This window comes from Aotus nancymaae, unplaced genomic scaffold, assembly GCF_030222135.1.
Source record: "Aotus nancymaae isolate 86718 unplaced genomic scaffold, 86718_ANA_hifiasm-v0.15.2.pri h1tg000007l, whole genome shotgun sequence".
Lineage (NCBI taxonomy): Eukaryota > Metazoa > Chordata > Mammalia > Primates > Aotidae > Aotus > Aotus nancymaae.
Window position 1 is genome coordinate 4402856 of NW_026988418.1, and position 18852 is coordinate 4421707.

General features: G+C 45.1%; 1 protein-coding gene across 3 annotated transcripts in view; it reads left to right on the forward strand.

The window, feature by feature from the left end:
- Nucleotides 1-2444: 2444 nt before the first annotated feature.
- CTPS1 (CTP synthase 1) overlaps nucleotides 2445-18852 on the forward strand; it is a 33676-nt gene continuing 17268 nt past the window's right edge. Inside the window, exons 1-7 of one of the 3 annotated variants that reach the window (XM_012434606.3) lie at nucleotides 2445-2578; nucleotides 6249-6427; nucleotides 7764-7934; nucleotides 10372-10472; nucleotides 11611-11727; nucleotides 14161-14244; nucleotides 14750-14830. In XM_012434606.3, coding sequence (XP_012290029.1) covers nucleotides 6262-6427; nucleotides 7764-7934; nucleotides 10372-10472; nucleotides 11611-11727; nucleotides 14161-14244; nucleotides 14750-14830 — 720 coding nt within the window. In that variant the 5' untranslated portion in view covers nucleotides 2445-2578; nucleotides 6249-6261. Of the gene's footprint in view, nucleotides 2579-3385; nucleotides 4670-6248; nucleotides 6428-7763; nucleotides 7935-10371; nucleotides 10473-11610; nucleotides 11728-14160; nucleotides 14245-14749; nucleotides 14831-18852 lie in introns of those variants that run through there. The other 2 variants (XM_012434605.3, XM_012434604.3) reach the window with 2 other exon arrangements.

An 18852-nucleotide genomic window follows, 5' to 3' on the forward strand; every position in this document is an offset into this window, starting at 1 on the left:
ATCACACAGTGGAAAAGATCTGCTAGAGAGGGAAAGACTGATGATGCAGGAATGGAGAACTACCAGACAGACATTCTTGAGTTGATGAAAGGATATGCACTTGCATAGTAGACAGTCTTTGAGTTGATGAAAAGATGTAGCACTTGGAGCAAAGAGGAGGTTGACCTCTGGGAGTTTGGGCAGTTTGTCCACAGTAACAGGCAACAAGGCAGAGCTTGTGTGCACAGATAAAAGTGGTTGGTGGATACAAAAAATCTCCTGATGCCTTCTATTTTCTTGTCAAATGGGAAGCAAGACTATCAGCTGAGGAGAATATGGGGGAGGAAATGAAAGAGCTTTTTGGAGGAAGACAATGTCAAGTGGTCATTCAGAGGAATGACTGGGTGAATGGCTCATTTTTCCATCTCCCATAGCATCTTCATTACCTCAGCAAGTATGTTCTCAGCATCTATTACGTTCCAGGCACTTTGATAAACATCAAAGGCTTCTTGAAATAAGGTGTGGCTGCAGAGAACCTTCAAAGACATCCCAAACATTTTTTTTTTTTTTTGAGACAGTCTCACTCTGTTGCCCAGGCTGGAGTGCAGTGGTGGGATCCTAGCTCCCTGTGGCCTTGAATTCCTGGGCTCAAGCAATCCTCCTGACTCAGGCTCCAGAGTAGTCAGGACTACAGGTGCGTGCCACCATGCTCTGCTAATTTTTGTATTTTTTGTAGAAATGGGGTCTCACTATATTGCCTAGGCTGGTCTTGAACTTCTGGACTCAAGCGATCCTCCTGCCCCTCAAAACATTTTTTAGATTTGGAGCTGAGTCCTTCTGCTTCACTTTTTCTTATTATTTTTTGAGATGGAGTTTTGCTCTGTCACCAAGGCTGGAGTGCAGTGGCGTGATCTTGGTTCATTGCAACCTCTGCCTATCGGGTTCAAGCAATTCTCCTGCCTCAGCCTCCTGAGTAACTGAGACTACAAGCACCCACCATCAGGCCCTGCTAATTTTTGCATCCTTAATAGAGACAGGGTTTCACCATATTTGCCAGGCTGGTCTCGAACTCCTGACCTTGTGATCCGCCCACCTTGGCATCCCAAAGTGCTGGGATTACAGGCGTGAGCCACCGTGTCCGGCCCCCATTTCTTATAAAAATAATAGGCCAGGCACGGTGGCTCACACCTGTAATCCCAGCACTTTGAGAGGACAGGGCAGGCGGATCACCTAAGGTCTGGAGTTTGAGATCCGCCTGGCCAATATGGTGAAACCCCATCTCAACTCAAAATACAAAATTACAGAAAGGCTAAGTAACCTCAAAGAGATTCCAACCTGGTATGGAGGAGACAGATAAGTGAACAGGCAATCTCAGCAGGCTGCGATAAACTCCTCAGAATAAGTAAGAAGCAAGACAAAGATATGTGTTTAGCTCAGGGGTTGGCACATTTTGGTCTTCAGCCCAGCATGGTGGTGCATGCCTGTAATTCCACCTACTCCGTAGGCTGAGGCAGGAAAATCACTTAAATCTGGGAGGCGGAGATTGCACCATTGCACTCCAGCCTGGGCAACAAGAAGGAAACTTAGTCAAAAAAAAAAAAAAAGAAAAGAAAAAAGAAAGAAATGGGGTCTCTCGCTCTTACCCAGGCTGGTCTCGAACTTGTGGGCTTAAGCACACCTCACTTTCTTATCCTTGCCTCTCCCTTTCCCATCTTTGCCAGTCTACTTAGGTCTCTGCTTTAAAGTCACTTTTTCAGGGTAGACTTTCCGCCTGATTCCCAACCCCCACCAGACTTGGGCCAGTCCCTGCGCTGGGCACCCACTGTCCCAGCACCAGCATCTCCGCAGCAAGCTCTCATGAAGTGTAATGAGCTGGTAAGTGTGCCTCTCTATATCGTTAGTCAGAGGACAGGGTCCCTCTGTGCCCAGCACAGTGCGTAGCACACAGTGGGTGCTCAGGGAGCTGTAGCTGGATGATGTCGTTCTTCTCTGGAACCTCGTCCATCCAAAGCAGCCGCCTCCGGGGCAGGTGTGGGGAGGAGGGAGGCCGCGACGAGGAGTCAGCGCCACGTGGCCCTCTGCACTGCCATTTTGGAGGCCGCGGTGACGCAGCTGCCGTCCCTCGCCAGGAGGCAGAGATGCGCTGGCGCAGCACCGCCTGGAGCCCACAGTGAAAGACCATCGGATGCAAGGCAACGCCCAGAACTCCAGGAGGCCGCTGTGGGAGGACGCGAGGCCAGGCGACGAATAGGTCAGACGTGAGTCCCCAAGCGGCCTCCTCCCCCTCAAGAGAGGAAGCTTGTGCTACAAGCTGGGACGGAAGCAAAGGGGCAGACATCCCGCCACTGGCCCGGACTCGAACCGCCGCCAGCACAGGGGAGCCGAGACTGCCAGGAGATCTGGCGGCGGCAACCGCCCCGCGCCTGCGCACTTCGGCCACGCCACGCCCTCCGCCCTCTGCGTGCGCACAGCCTAGAGCCCGCCTCCGTGAAAGACTGCTGGGCGCGTGCGGCCAGGGTTGTTCACTGGCTGTCCGGAGCTCCAAGCGCGTCGCCGGCCCAGCTCTGTCGCTGACGGGAGGATCTGAAGCCGGCCGCAGGTAGGCTGACTCCAGGGATCCCAGGGGAACCGTTCTGCCGCGCAGGAGTCGGCGACGCGAGCTGAGCCGGTCGCCGGGTAGCCCCGCCGCCGGGGTGAAAGACGTCGTTCCCCCCCAATCAGGGGCGAGGTGACACGGCGTCTTGCCCAATGGGTTGCGTGTTTAACGGGAGTGGGGCGGGCGCCCGGCCCGGCTAGCCGCCGGCTCCCGCGCGCGGGCCTCGTGGCCGGCCGGCGGTGAAAAGAGGGACCGAGCGGGGCGCGGGGCAGCTGCAGAGGCTGTGAGGCCTGCCTCGCAGCACCAGGCCGCGCCGAATCTGCTCGGCCGGGCTCGTCGGACGGCGAAGGCCGTAGAGGCGCGGAGCCCCTTTTGCTCATCGTCAGCGAGGAAGCCCGGCGGCCGCGCATCCATTCAGGCGGCGCGGGCCTCGGGCCTCGGCGCGGACTCAGCCGCCTGGGGCTGGGACTCCGGGGCTGGGCGAGGCGGCTCCGCGCTGTAGGAGGAGGGGGCCTGGGAGCTCGCGGGCCCTGGGCCTTGCGGCTGGCCCTTTGGCCCCACAGCTTCCTCCCATCCCGACGGCCGGGAGTCGGGGCACTGGCGGTGTTGAGCTCACCACTTTTGCGTGGCTCCCTTCCGTCCACACTGGTTACAGTTTCGAATCCTCAGCAGGCCCTGTGATGCTGGCTGCGCAGAGATTCTCACCTCTGTTTCCTGAGGTGAGAACCCGCGCTGCAGGCAGCTCAGGTGACTTGACTGTGAGGTCTGCACACGAGTTGATGGGCCTGGCACTTGATCTCATAACATTGAAAGAAAAAGCATTTTCCCCCTCAATCTTTGTTGAGTTTATCTGATGCATCTTGATTTACGTTACTTATGTGCCGGAAAACCTCTCGCCTTCTGTCACCTTCAGAATTAAGTTCAGATTGGGCATGCTGGTTTGCACATGATCTGTCCCTCGCCTACCTTTCCAGTTATACCTCTTCCACTATATATCCTTCCCTCCCCGCCTTCTCCCTCTTGGCCTTACCTCTGTTCTCTAGCTGCTTCGCACCAGCCTGTTCACCCTGTTTCCTTTCCTGTGCTCTAAGTCCTTCAAGGTCTATATGAAACAGGAGCCGCCTGGATCTGCCGGCGACCCCCAGGACTTCTCTCACCTTCCTCTCATGGCCGTGGTACTGAAAGCTTCTGCCCTCTTCTTCCTCGTTTATAGCCATCACATGTTTTCTGTCTGCTTCCACCATCACTGAATTATTTATTTGTTAATGTTTTCTCTCTCCAACTGGACTGCCAGAGGGTTTGAGATATGGGCCCAAATCTGATCTCACATAGTCAGTAGCCTGTAAGGATGAATGAATGAGCTTCCCATCTGATCTTTGTGTACATTGGCATATTTATTGCCAGGCACTAGACTGCAAGAATCTAAAGAGAGAACCTAAAGAAGCTAGAGAGAGATGTTACCCTCTTAGAGTAAAATTGGTGCAAATCAAATGTAAATGGATGAGATGAATCTTTAGTGGAAGTAACTCCCTCAGGATGGCAGAGGAATTGCTAGGAACATCCAAAACTTAGGGGTACCAGGGTATAGTCTCAGTAAAGGATATGTCTGCTTAGGACATATTCAAAATGTACCTAAGTCTGATTTTGATGTGTCAATAAGGAACTGTAAAGTGGGAGACTTAGCATCAGATAAGCTTGGAGACACTGCATACTGTATAGCAGCGATCACAGTGTGAGGTTATTTACCAAACACTCCTAAAAGTTTTGCCTTAAATGACTTGGTTTAATCAGCAATTTTCTGATTTATATCTATGAAACCCTTTTTGAGAATCCTATATGCATTTTGCAGAAACTAGGGAGCATGCTTTTGGAAACACTGCAGCAGAGGATGGAAAGAGCCTCTAGAGCAGGGAAGACTTCTGAGCATTTATTCCTTCCCTGCCAAGTGTGTTCATTCCTGCTCTCAGGAGGGGCTGGGGCGGGGGAATGCTTCAAGCACAACTCTCTAGTTTTCTTGTTCCTTAGTTTGTTTTTATCGTAATTTGGCTTCACATGGAACGTTCCTGAGGAGGAAAACGTCCTGTCCATGCCGAAGTAAGCGTTTTCTGCTACTTTGCAATTGTTTCTCATTTTGGTCACATTTGGGTTTGCTGACCAAGTGGAGAATTCTGGACTTATGAAGCTGGGGACCAGTGATAAATCCTCTGTGGTGAACCCATCATGGCCTCCTCACCGCCTGTTGATGCTATTTTCACATGTATCTTGATTCTGCCGCCCTTAAATCTTTTCTCTCTCCGTTTCCTGCCACCATGGCACTGCTCTTTGGATTTAATCTCATCTCCCCTCTCTTTGAGTCCTCTGCCTGTCTCCTGCTTCAGACTGGTTTCTTATCTGATGTCCCTCTCCCCCAATATTTATAGTCTCTTCATGGCATACCTGGGAGAGATTTCTGACAAGGAGCAAGTTATTGTTAAATTACAAAAGAGAACTACTTTTTTTTTTTTTTTTTTGAGACAGTCTTATTCTGTCGCCCAGGCTGGAGTGCAGTGACATGATCCCGGTTCACCACAACCTCTGCCTCCTGAGTTCAAGTGATTCTTTTGCTTCAGCCTCCCGAGTAGCTGGGACTACAGGCATGCGCCATCATGGCTGGCTAATTTTTGTATTTTAGTCGAGATAGGGTTTCACCATATTGGCTAGGCTGGTCTCAAACTCCTGACCTCAAGTGATCTTCCTGCCTCTGCCTCCCAAGTAGCTGGGATTACAGGCTTACTGGCATGAGCCACCGTGCCCAGCCAGACAACTACTTTTAATTAAAGGAATTTTTGTTTAGTTGCAGCCGCTTTTAAATGTTGATCTTCTTTCCTTTTAGTCTATCTTCTTTTTTTTTTTTTTTTTTTTTGAGATGAGTCTTGCTCTGTAACCCAGGCTGTTGTACAGCGGCACAATCTTGGCTCACTGCAACCTCTGCCTCCCGGGTCCCGGTTCAAGCGATTCTCCTACATCAGCCTCCCAAGTAGCTGGGATTACAGGCATGAGCCACCATGCCCAGATAATTTCCGTAGTTTTTAGTAGAGATGGGGTTTCACCATGTTGGCCAGTCTGGTCTTGAACTCCTGACCTCGTGATCCACCTGCCTTGGCCTCTCAGAGTGCTGAGATAGTCTATCTTTTATAACCTAGAGGAGCTTTGTTTTCTTGATGATACATTGTAGTTTAGCCAAAGACATTATTTATTTCATGGAGAACTGGAGTGCTTATCCAAGCTTGAAATTTTTTCCCATGTAGGGAAAATAACGAGGCACCTGCCTGGTATCCCAGTGTCTGGCAGTGATTTTAGCAAACATTTGGGGCATAGTGTTCTATCAGCCAACTTAGAACTGGTTTTATTAGGTTGACTCTGAAGGTTATTAGTTGTCAGAGCTTTAAACAAAAGCTATGTTATTAGAGTGGTAGTTGTTTTTCTACTCATATTTGACTAAAGCCATTCAGTGATCCAAGATATGTTTGTTATGATCTATTTAAACTTGACGAAAACCTTCTGAAGTTACGTGACTGAGAAACTGAGGCTTCCAGGGGTTCATAGCTAATAATTGGCAGAGCCATATTTGAACCCAGATGAGTTTGGTTTGTTGAGATACATTTATTTTGTCGGTCATTTTTCCTTCTTCCAGGTCAAAAAGTAAAATGAAGTATATTCTGGTTACTGGTGGTGTTATATCAGGAATTGGAAAAGGAATCATTGCCAGCAGTGTGGGCACAATACTCAAGTCATGTGGTTTACATGTAACTTCAATCAAAATTGACCCTTACATTAACATTGATGCAGGAACATTCTCTCCTTATGAGCATGGTAAGCACAGTGCATTTTTTCGTAATAATCGAATGTGGAAGAACATGTCAGCACTTGGAAATTACGTGCATAGTTTGCATAACCTTTATTTTCTGTCCTGTAAAAGGTTCCTTAGTATAGCAGAATGATGCTTTTTTCACCTAGACAGGAAGAAGCAGAATTTACTTATTTATTTTTTTTGAAGACAGGATCCCACTCTGTCACCCAGGCTGGAGTGCAGTGGCACTGTCATGGCTCGCTGCAGCCTCCACCTCCTGGGCTCAAGCAGTCAGTCCTCTCACCTCAGCCTCCTGAGTAGTTGGGACTACAGGCGTAAATCACCGTGCCTGGCTAATCTCTATAAATTTTTTGTAGAGATGTGGTTCCACCGTGTTCCAGGCTGGTCTTGGGTCTTCCCACTGTAATCCCAAAATGCTGGGTTTACAGATGTGAGCCACCGTGCCTGACTGCATTTTACTCTGTTATTGTTCTTGAGAACCTGTCAACTGTGTGACATGAGACTGTGGCTGTTACTTCAAAGATTAATTGCTTAAAACTGGGAGAGATGTTAAAACATACCTCATAAATTTTAAAATTCTGCATTCATACTCCTACTCTCTAGCATTGAGGTGAAAATCTACAGGCATTGTCATTAGTGCAGAAATTCTCATGTAACAAATAGCGTCAGGAAAAGATCCATATACCAGAGTGATATTTAATACAGAATTCTTGAGCAGAGGATGAGTTATCTCCTTTCCCGTGTTTGAGCTTGTCTCCTATTGTGGTGGTAGGAATGAATCATTCTGGGCAAAATTTCTAGAGTGAAGTTTCATGGAATGAATGTGCAACAAAGGAATGGGGGGAAACGTGTGCAGCTTCACAACTTTGTTTAGAACAAAAGCAGAGCTCAGAAGCTGATTTTTGTAATCAGCACAAACTTAATACGCATACATCCAGGTTTTGAATCAAATATTTTTATCATGCTTTAAACCGTATTATTCTCAATTAGGAGACTTTTCCAAAAGTTCTTTTTCCCTTGGCAGCAGGTGCTATACTACTGTAAGGTCTTGTATATGCACAGCCTACTGGGCTGTCATTCCCTCCCATCCCATGCTATTTTATAACTCTTCTTGATTAAGAATGAGTTTGTTGACCGGCTAGAAGTGCGAAGTTACCTTTTAGAGAATGGCTGGTAATTTTTCTTTTTGTGTGTCATATTTCTTTTTCTTGAAGTGAATTTCTGTGCTTCATATCACGTGAGCACACACCTTGTTATGAGTATTTTATTTCAGGATTGCAGTTGTGCCATGGTATAGGTATTTTGCACTTAACCTAAATGATTTCCGTGTTATTGCAGGTGAGGTTTTTGTGCTGGATGATGGTGGGGAAGTAGACCTTGACCTGGGTAACTATGAGCGGTTCCTTGACATCCGCCTCACCAAGGACAATAATCTGACCACTGGAAAGATATACCAGTATGTCATTAACAAGGAACGGAAAGGAGATTACTTGGGGAAAACTGTCCAAGGTAAGACTGGATTTACCTTTACAGTTGAAAAGTTGTAACCAGTTTAATTTCTCTCCCCCAACTTCTACACAGATGTATCATTTCCTTTAGTTTGAGGAACTACATCTTTATTGAAGTTTGTCAGTCCATCCAAGGCAGCATGATACGAGTCCAGAGAGCTGTTGTTTTTACACAGTAATGAATGTGAAAGTGGTAAAGGCAACTCGATTAGGGCATTAAGCCAGATGGCATGTATGTGTGCGTCTGGGACTTACTATGTATAGAAGTGAGAAGGAACTGAACATCCATTGTGTATACTGGTTTCCAGGCTGTTCATCAGTGCCATATGGACTAGGAGGAGCCTGAGAAGTGGGTTTCTGGTTCCTCCCAAGCTTTTACCAGCACTGCTTCACTTACACTATTTACTGTTTTGGGATTTTGTACAGGCATCCATTTAAGGAAAATGTTTTGCTGCTTTAAACAGGTGGGGCTGGCCAGGCACTGTGGCTCATGCCTGTAATCCTAGCACTTTGGGAGGCCAAGGCGGGAGGATCACGAGGTCAGGAGTTTGAGACCAGCCTGACTAACATGGTGAATCCCTGTCTCTACTAAAAATACAAAAATCAGCTGGGCTGGTGGTGCGCACCTGTAATCCCAGCTACTCAGGAGGTTAAGGCAGGAGAATCGCTTGAACCTGGGAGGCGGAGATTGCAGTGAGCCAAATTGTGCCACTGTACTCTAGCCTGGGCGTCAGAGCGAGACTCCACCTAAAAAGAAAATAAATAAATAAAATGAAAAGGTGGGGTTGGAAAACTACTGATCTAGTATAATGGCAGTGGTCCAAATTTGGGGGGTTGCTCAAAAGTGGCTTTAATCTCAGTTATTAGAGCAAATCTGCTTTTGGCTTTAGACTTTTCTGGCCTGAAAGCTGAGGGTCACACTGATAGCTGGCTCTGGTCTGGGGCTGCTCTGGCGAGATTCTGGGCTAAATGGGTCATGTTTGGGTCTTAGCACCCCTACTCACCAGTGTTGTGCACATGGGCAGATTACTTAACCTCTTTGACATGTGGATTCCTTTTCTGTAAAATGGAGACAATAACACCACTTACCTCTCCGGTTTGTTAGAAGGATTAAAGGAACTAAAAGTCAGTGAAGTGTTTCTCTGACTTCCTGACACATAGAAAACAGTTTGCTATGTATTTATTCATCATCCATCAGATTTGCATTGAATGCTCACTGTAGTCAGACCCTCGCTGGTGCTGGTAACGCATGTGATGAACAAGACCCACATGGAGATTACCTGTAAGAATGACTGGGGAAAGCCACTTTGGTCAAGTGGTTGGGGAGCCTCCCAGGAGAGGTCTAGTTGAGCTGAGAGGCCAATCCCAGAGAGAATGGAATGAGAAGTGCAGAGGCCCAAGGCTACAAAAGGCTTGGTTGGTCTAGGAATGGAGGGGAAGCCAGCAAGGCTGAGGCAAAGTGACCAAGGGGGTTGGTTACAGAGTGGGGGTGGTGGCCACAGCCAGGTTATACCCAGTCTCTGGGCCACAGCAAGAAGCTGAGAGTGTACTCAGAGGAGTGGGAAGCCACCGAAAATTTAAGTGTGGGAGTGATGAATTCTGACTTGCATTTTAAAAGATCACTTTGACACCATGTGTGGAGTAGATAATGAATATCTTCCTGCGTGAGGCAAATGGATATCCTTGTGCATGAGGCATTGCTGTAACTGGAGTAACCTGGAGTTAAACAGTAATCTTCACCTTTTAGGAACTTGCAGTCTGTGCCCAACAACTATGATTTTTGAAAAGTGTTGAGCAATCGCTGGCATTCTTTGAGCACTGACACGGCAGGCGCTCTACGGAGCATTTTACAGGTGCTGTCTCACAAAATTTCCACAGCTTAACAGGTAGGGGAAACAAGCTTAAAATGGTTCTGTAATTGGCTCAATCCACAGCTAATGAGTCGTGGGACTGAGGTTTGAATCCAGACATTCTGACCCTGGGTGCTGTGCTCCTAACCACTCTACTGTGCTGTGCTGGCTCTCTGCAGTGGATTGTCTTCCCTTTGGTAAACTGGAAACATGGAACAGGGTCCCAGAAGTCTCTTGTTCTTGGAAAAGCACTGAAGTGTAATGTGCCCACCTTCAGCTCTGAGCAAATAGTGGTGGCCATACTGGTGTGTGGCCAAAAGGGTGGACTCTGCACAGGGCACCTGCTCCCGTGAGGCTCAGGACACCTTGCTCTGTTGCAGTGCTTCCAGAAACAACTTGGATATCTGGCTGCAGGAAGTGTGAGCTCAGACATTGTTGAGTCCAGTTAAAAGGGGCCTCAAAAGTATTTTTATAACCGCTACCCTCTCCAGGCCAAGAGTGCCACAGTTTGTTTTCACAGTAAATGGGTTTGTCTCAGTCAATGTAGATGAAAAAGTATAAGTTTCATGTTTGTTTTCTCTTTCCCAGTTGTCCCTCATATCACAGATGCAATCCAGGAGTGGGTGATGAGACAGGCACTAATACCTGTAGATGAAGATGGCCTGGAACCTCAAGTGTGTGTTATTGAGGTTTGTATGATTCCTGCACATGTGAACAAGCGTACTCATCTCCTTAGTCAGCCATCAACAACTGATTAGACAGTTCTCAGTGGAGCCCTTGGCCTTCCTATCTCTGTTGGTGCAGTATTTTGCAATGTGGCAGGTAAGAGCACAGTAACAGTCATGTGGAATGGCCACGTAGGGGAGAGTTGTAACTTTGCTGAAACAGTGCTGCTTCTTTTTTTTTTTTCTTTTTTTTTGCATTTATGGATTCACTTAGTACTGACTGTACCCATGAGTGGTGTGACACATTTTCATTTTCATCTATCTCTTGAGCAAGTCAGCAGATCTTTTGCTTTCATCTGGCAAGAGCATTCGTCTCTGAATGCACTTCATTTGGTTTCAGTATCTTTACTGCTGCTATGCTGATCCTAGCTGTTGGAACACACTGTTTCTCAGATAGCGGAAGACTCAAAAGTTCCAGCAGTTTGTTTAGAATTAATGCTTTTTTTTTTTTTGAGAGACAGGGTCTTGCTCTGTCACCCAGGCTGGAGTCCAGTGGAGCAGTCATGGCTCACTGCAACCTTGAACTCCTGGGCTCAAGCAATTCTCCCACCTTAGCCTCTGAGTAGCTGGGACTACAGATGCGCACCACCATGGCTGGCTAGTTTTTGTACTTTTTTGGTAGAGACAGGGTTTTGGCATTTTGCCCAGGATGGTCTCCAACTCCTGGGCTCAAGCCATCTGCCTGCCTTGGCCTCCCAAAGTGCTGGGATTACAGGTGTGAGTCACTGTGTGCAGCCAACTGATGTTTTTCAGTACAAAAATTATTTATGATTAATTAAAGAGATAAAATACAGTTTTTTTTTTGGCTTTGGGACTGTGATACAGATAAAATTCTTGACACCTCTCTCACCTGACCTTTTTCTTGAAATGATGTGGAAAGTTCCATAATAACCTTTGGGTTATTATGATGAGCCTGTCCAAAAGAGTAACCTTTTAGTACAAAGAGATGTCTAGTTCCTGTTAACTAACATTTTACAGGGTTAGAGAGTCCATGTTACGTAATTACTGATCACTGAATCAGGAAGACAGAACAATTGTTAGAAAACTAAACTGCCAGAGAAGGGTTTAGTGCCTAACCTCTGAAACAACTTTGTTCTTCTAGCTTGGTGGAACTGTGGGAGACATAGAAAGCATGCCCTTTATTGAGGCCTTCCGTCAGTTCCAATTCAAGGTCAAAAGAGAGAACTTTTGTAACATCCACGTCAGTCTAGTTCCCCAGGTAAGTAAGACATTGAAAGAGATAGAGAGGAGGGAGGAAAGGTAAACTGGAATGATTTTCACTCACCGTCTAGTTTTCACTTGAGGTGCAGAAAGCAGGGAATAAAGAACTTTGTGAGTATAAATTTGTTGCAGTCATACTTTTTTGAAAAGATCAAATAGAAAACATTTGAAAAATTCATCAGGGCAGTTGCATTTGCAGATGTAGATTGGCCGTGTGGATTTGTCTTTACTATATGGTGGCACTGGAGTAAAGGGGCTGTTTTTATAAGACAAATCTTGTAGAGAGGAGTCAGTAGTAACAAAAATTAGGAAGCTGGAAAGCAGATGGATGTGTAGAGACTGACTAAGCTGACCTTGAGTGCCGGATCTTATGCCTGCAGCAACGAAAGCAGAGAAGCAACTCCGTTTGCCTTGTAGAACCCCAAAAGCTCAGGAGTGGATGAGGGTGGGGCTCATTTAGCTCCTGCTTCGGAAGACTCAGACTCCGACATCTTTTTCCTCAAGTGTACAGTTGGACGTTTGCCTCCTCCTACCTTGGCTGAAGACTGGAGGCTTGTTCTCTGGAGAGTTCTTGGACGAGCAGATACTAGGGACAGTTGAGGGCGGTAACACTGGACTGCAAACATGGGGTTGAGTGTAACGTTACGTTGTTGATACTCCTTGTCTTCTTCTGCCACTTGGTTCCCAGAATCGTCATGTCCAGACCTGGCCATTCCATGTGGGAGATTTTAAGATTCTCCTCTGGGGTGTGGGTAGCCCAGGATAAAAGACATTGGCTCTGGGGTCTCCCCATGAAATAGGCCAGCCAGATTTTCACCATGACAAGCCTACCAACTCACACAGAACTTACAGGTAGCATTTAAGTATGAGCAGGCCTCCATATACTTGGAGAAAGCCTCTGATAGGTAAGAGACCAAAAAACAGAAAGAAACTTAGAGGGAACTGAGGCTCTACAAGCAGAGGAAACTTAAAAAAAGAACACCAAAAACCAAAAATGACCTGTCATTACTATTCTTAGAAAATTAAAAGGAGACAAGCTGTATCCATTAGATAAGAACTGGATGTTGTAAGAAAGAAACATTGAGAGAACAGAAAAGAATCCTTGGAAATTAGAAATTGGATAGCAGAAATGAAGAAGTTAAGAGAAAGTAAGTTGAGAAAATACCCAAGGAAGTACAGCAAAAAGACCAAGAGACAAAAATAGGAGAGAAAAGGTAAGAAAATTAGTGGACTGGCCCATAAGTTCTAACTTCCAAATAATAGGAGTTCCAAAAAATGAGAACAGAAATGGAAGTATAATCTGAACCCTAGGGGTCAGCAAGCGATAGCCCTCCATACACTTAGGCCACATCAACCTAACTCCCCTGTTTTTGGAAATCAGGTTTATGGAAATACAGCCGCATCCATTTGTTTATGTGCTGTCTGTGGCTGCTTTTGCACTAGAACAGTAGAGTTGAATAGTTGTGGCAGAGACTGTGTGGCCCACAAAACCTAAAATACTTATTATCAGGCCCTTTACAGAAAAAAATTTCTGACCCCTTATCCGAACACTTGAAGGAAATTTCTAGACATCAGTTTCTGGGTTGGAAGGGCCCACTTGGTGCCTAGCATATTGGATGACAGATGACCCACATCCAGGCATATTATTGTGAAGATTCAGAGTCATGGGGCAGAAGTCCTAAAAGGCTCTAAAGAGAAAAATCAAGAATCATTGTGCTATTGGACCTTTCGGCAACAATACTGGAAGCTAAAAGACAGTGATGCTATTGCATTAAAAATCCTAGCGGAGACTGGGCATGGTGGCTTAAACCTGTAAACTCAGCACTTTGGGAGGCAGAGGTGGGATGATTGCTCGAGCTTATGAGTTTGAGACCAACCTGGGCAATGTGACAAGACCCTGTCTCTATTTAAAAGAAAAAAAATTCAACAGAAAGTGATTTCCATCCTAGAATTCCATACATAACCTGTCTATCTGTTAATTGTGAGAGGAGAGGAAAGATGATTTAGTACAGAAAGGAAAAGTGTGGCACACGGTTTGGGAACAGTAAATACTTTAAAAGTGTACAAACCCAAAAGAGGGCTGCAGGCACAGGAAAGTGTCTAATGGGGGCAGGATCGTCATTTAACAGGGAAATGAATAGAAAATGCCTCCAGGTAAATGTGAAGAAGTAGCAATAAAGCAAACTCTTCAACAGCTGTTGAAGAGTGGTTGTAGGGATTGGAAAGGGCAGAGTGAGTGAGGGCCGGTACCGCTGTTCCTTTAGGACAAACTCGGTAGAACCATTTGACTCTAAAAGTTTGACAAACATAAAAGCTAAATTATGTAAGTGACCAAATAATCTATTTCCTTATTAAAAGGGGTTTAAGGAAAATCATACTTGAAAATTCCTTATCAGAGAAAAACTAATTTTTTTTTTCTTTTTTAAAATAGCCGAGTTCAACCGGGGAACAGAAGACTAAACCCACCCAGAATAGTGTTCGGGAACTTAGAGGGCTTGGGCTTTCCCCAGATCTGGTAAGATTTCCTGATTTCTGTTCTCATTGTCATCTCTTGTGTCTTGTTAAGATCACTCCTTCGTGACAGACAAGACCTCTGTCTTGTTGGCATGTTTTTGATAATTGACGTTGGAGAGAACAAGATTCGTGCTTTGAACCGGGGCTTAGTTTGCCAGATGTTCTTTCTTGGCTCGAGTTGGGTCTTGTACTCCCCAGCCCTTATTTTTCCTCAGTCCCTTTATTCTCGTTTTTCCTTCTACCTGAGAACACTAATGGAGGAGAACCCCAGTGAGCTCTAGCTCATTGTCTTTTCATTTGTACCATCATTCTCTTAAATTTCTCCAGTTTGGCATTTAGGGATTTTGTTTTGAAACAGGTCATAATATTTTCATGGATTATGTGCCTGGTGCTGAGAGTTAACGTTTTTGTTCATCTTAACAATGTGATATGTTTTAATTTCAGGAAAATCCCAAACTTTCATAATCTTTTCCTTCTCTCTAAGCCATCGTGTTCTCTACTGCTAGGTTGTATGCAGGTGCTCAAATCCACTTGACACATCAGTGAAAGAGAAAATATCGATGTTCTGCCATGTCGAGCCTGAACAAGTGAGTAGAAATTCCATCTCTAATAAGTTGTTTTTTGCTTTGAATTGTCCTAAAGCCTCTTGATCAGTTTCGTGAGACTTGTGTTACTTTCTAATTTAGAGATAGTGGGGCTGTTCAGAAGAACCGATCACCATTGGCTCTGATTTGCCACACCCTGCCTCTCCTGCTTCCCCGAACACACTTGTGTCCCTCCTGCCACTTCTCTGAGCCTCCTTGTATTTTGTGCTTCAGCTGAGTGGAATATCTTTCTGTTCCCCTAGTACCTCTCACTCTCCCTATGATTGTACTTTTGCACTGGCTAATTTCTGTTAAGAACCCGTGTCTCTCTCTCCTTGTTGGCCTAGCAGTCTCCTACTCACTTTCATCCTTCAGGGTCTACCGAAGACATGGTGTTGTCTGAGAAGCTTTAACTGCCAAACTCCTGGCCCTCGGCCCTCATGGTTAACTGCGTCCTTCTCTGGGCTCCTGTGTGGTGTCTCCTGTATGTTGCCGGTGGGCCCATCCTTCTGGTGTGTGTATGTACATGTGTGTGTATATGTGTGTGTATATCTCTGTATCTCTCCTCACAGACTCTGAGCTTCTGGAAGGCAAGGGCCACCTCATTCAACTTATGTTTCTGGTGTCTGGTGTCTAGGGTGTTGCAGGCTGTCACATAGATTTTAGTGTTTTTGTTACTGTACCTATGGTGCAGGAAATCCAAAATTAGAACTTGTAATGTATCTTAAGTGTGGTGCTTAGTATGGAAATTCTAGTGGTGTTACATTCAGCTTGTAGCTTTGGTCAGGTTTTAGATATTTCTGTCCTAACAAGTGAAGGAAATTCAGTTCTGTAGCAGAATAGGTTGTCATTAAAATTGTTCACTTTTTTTTGTTGTTGTTGTTTTAATTGAGACGGAGTCTCGCTCTGTCACCCAGGATGGAGTGCAGTGGTGTGATCTCGGCTCACTGTGACCCCCATCTCCCAGGTCCAAGTGGTTCTCCTGCCTCAGCTTCCCGTGTAGCTTGGATTACAGGCATGCACCACCGTGCCCAGCAAATTCTGTATTTTTAGTAGAAATGGGGTTTCGCTGTGTTGGCTAGCCTGGCCTCAAACTGCTGACCTTAGGTGATCTACCCACTTTAGCCTCCCAAAGTGCTGGGATTACAGGCACGAGCCACCGTGCCTGGCCTTAAAATTATTGGCTATTAAAATGTAACAAGTATTTCCATATTAAAGTTTCAGATTTTTTGCCTTTTTTTTGAGATGGAGTTTTCACTCTTTCACCCAGGCTGGAGTGAAGTGGAGCGATCTCGGCTCACTGGAACCTCCATCCCCCGGGTTCAAGTGATTCTCCTGCCTCAACCTCCTGCATAGCTGGGTTTATAGGTGCCCGCCACCACACCCAGCTAATTTTTCTATTTTTAGTGGAGATGGAGTTTCGCCATGTTGGCCAAGTTGGTCTCGAACTCCTGACCTCAGGTGATCCACCTGTCTAGGCTTCCCAAAGTGCTAGGATTACAGGTGTGAGCCACCACACCCAGCCTTGCCTTTTTTTAATTTTTTTTTATTCTTTTAAGAGACAAAGTCTTGCTCTGTTGCCCTGGCTAGAGTACAATGGTGCTGTCATAGCTTATTGCACTCTGAGCTTAAGCAGCCCTCCTGACTCAGTCTCCTGAGTAGCTAGGACCATAGGCGGAAGGCACCATGCCCAGCTATTTTACCTTTTGTAGAGATGAGGTCTTGCTATGTTGCCCAGGCTGGTCTTGAACTCTCTGGGCTCAGGCAGTTTTGCTTCAGCCTCCCAAAATGCTGGGATTACAGGCATGAGCTGGCATGCCCAGCCTTGCTTATTTTTTTAATTGGAATGTTTATCTTGCTGAATAGACTTGATATAGTCTGAAAACAAGTCGTTTATCACGTATGTGATTTCCACATATTCTCTCCCAGTTTGTACCTTGTCTTTTATTTTCTTTCTTTTTTTTTGAGATGGAGTCTTGCTCTGTTACCCAGACTGGAGTGCAGTGGTGTGGGTCTCAGCTCCCTGCAACCTCTGCCTCTCGGGTTCAAGTGATTCTACTGCCTCAGCCTCCTGAGTAGCTGGGACTACAGGTGCCCGCCATGCCTGGCTAATTTTTGTATTTTTAATAGAGATGGGGTCTTGCCAGTTGGCCAGGCTGGTTGTGAACTCCTGACCTCAGGTGATCCACCCATCTCAGCCTTCCAAAGTGCTGGGATTACAGGTGCGAGCAACCGTACGTGGCCTTCATTTTCTTAATAATGTCTTTTGAAGCACAGACACTTGTAAGTTTCTATGAAGTCCTGTTTGTTTTTTTCTTTTATGGATTGTGCTTTCACTGTTGTATCTGAGAACTCCTTGCTTAACCAAGGTCATGAAGATTTTCTTGTAAATGTTTAGTTTTAGGTCTTCCATGATCCATTCTAGGTTAATTTTTGTGTGTAGTGTGAGGTAAGAGTTGAAATTTTTGCATGTGGATGTGGATATCTACTTGTCTCACTCAGCCTCATTGTTGAAAAGACTATCTGTGGATACTGTTCTTTACTTTATAAAAATAAAGGTACTTTACAGATTTATTAATCTTCATAAGTTGTGTAGATTTATTTGTAGCTATTCATAATTTTGTTACTACTATGAATTTATTAAAATTACATTTCTGATTCGGTATGGTCCATGTATAGGCACGCTACTGACTTCTGTTCATCTATAGCCTAGCAACCTTCCTAAAATTCTGTAGTACTGACTGTTTCCCTGTAAATTCTTTTGGTTTTTATGGGTAAGCAGTGATATTGTATGCATTGTGGCAACTGTTGCTTGTTTTCTAGTTCATTTTTTTTTTCTTATCTAGTGGTAAAGGCTAATATCTTAAGTACATTATTGAATAGAAGTACTGAAAGTGGCCATTCTGGCCTTGTTTTGGACTTTAAATAGTATGCATTAATATTAATCCATGTGATATTTACTGTGTGTTTTTATATTACCACATTTTCTCTAACCTTAATTTACCAATAATTTTTATTATGAATTTGGTTTTGAATTTTTATCAAGTCTGCATCTATTGAGGTAATTTTTTTCCTCCTTAATCTATTTTCTATTTATGTGGTGAATTCCACTGTTAAATTTTCTAATGCAGTAGTTCTCAAACTTGACTGCACACTGGAATCACCTGGGGAGCTTTAAAAATGCTGATGCCTGCCTCCTACCCCCAGAGGTCCCAATTCAAGTGGTCTAGGGTGCAGCATGGACTTTGGACCTTTTATAAGCTCTGAATGATTTCAATATGCAGCTGAGTTTGAGAACCACTGTTCTTAGTTAAGCCATTCATGGGTTTGTGGACATGATTTTTTAAACCTATATTTGTGGTTTGGATCATGATTTTTGTTTTTGTTTTTGTTTTTTGAGACAGGTTCTGGCTCTGTTACCCAGGCTGGAGTGCAATGATGCACTCTTGGCTCACTGCAACCTCCATCTCCCAGGCTCAAGTGATCCTCCCACCTTAGCCTCCTGAGTAGCTGGGACCATGGGCACATATACTACCACATCCAGCTAATTTTTTTGGTGTTTTTTTTTGTTTTGTTTTGTTTTTTGTTTGCTTTTTTGTTTTGTTTTTTTTTTTTTTTGAGACAGAGTCTCACTCTGTCACCCAGGCTGGAGTGCAGTAGCACAATCTCAGTTCACTACAGCTTTGTTCCTCCCAGGCTCAAGTGATTCTTCCACCTCAGCCACCCCTCAAGTAGCTGAGACTACAGGCACATGCCTCCATGCCTGGCTAAATTTTGTATTTTATTGTAGAGACAGTGTTTCACTATGTTGCCCAGGCTGATCTCGAACTTCTGAACTTGAACAATCCTCCTGCCTTGGCCTCCCAAAGTGCTAGGATACAAGCATAAGCCACCTTGCCCAGCCATGAATTTTTTTTAAAGGACTTTTATATCCATGTTCTTAATAGATTGGCCACTATTTTTCTGTTCTATTCTTGAGTCTGTTTTAGTAATTTATCTTTTTCTAGAAAATTGTCCTTTTTTGT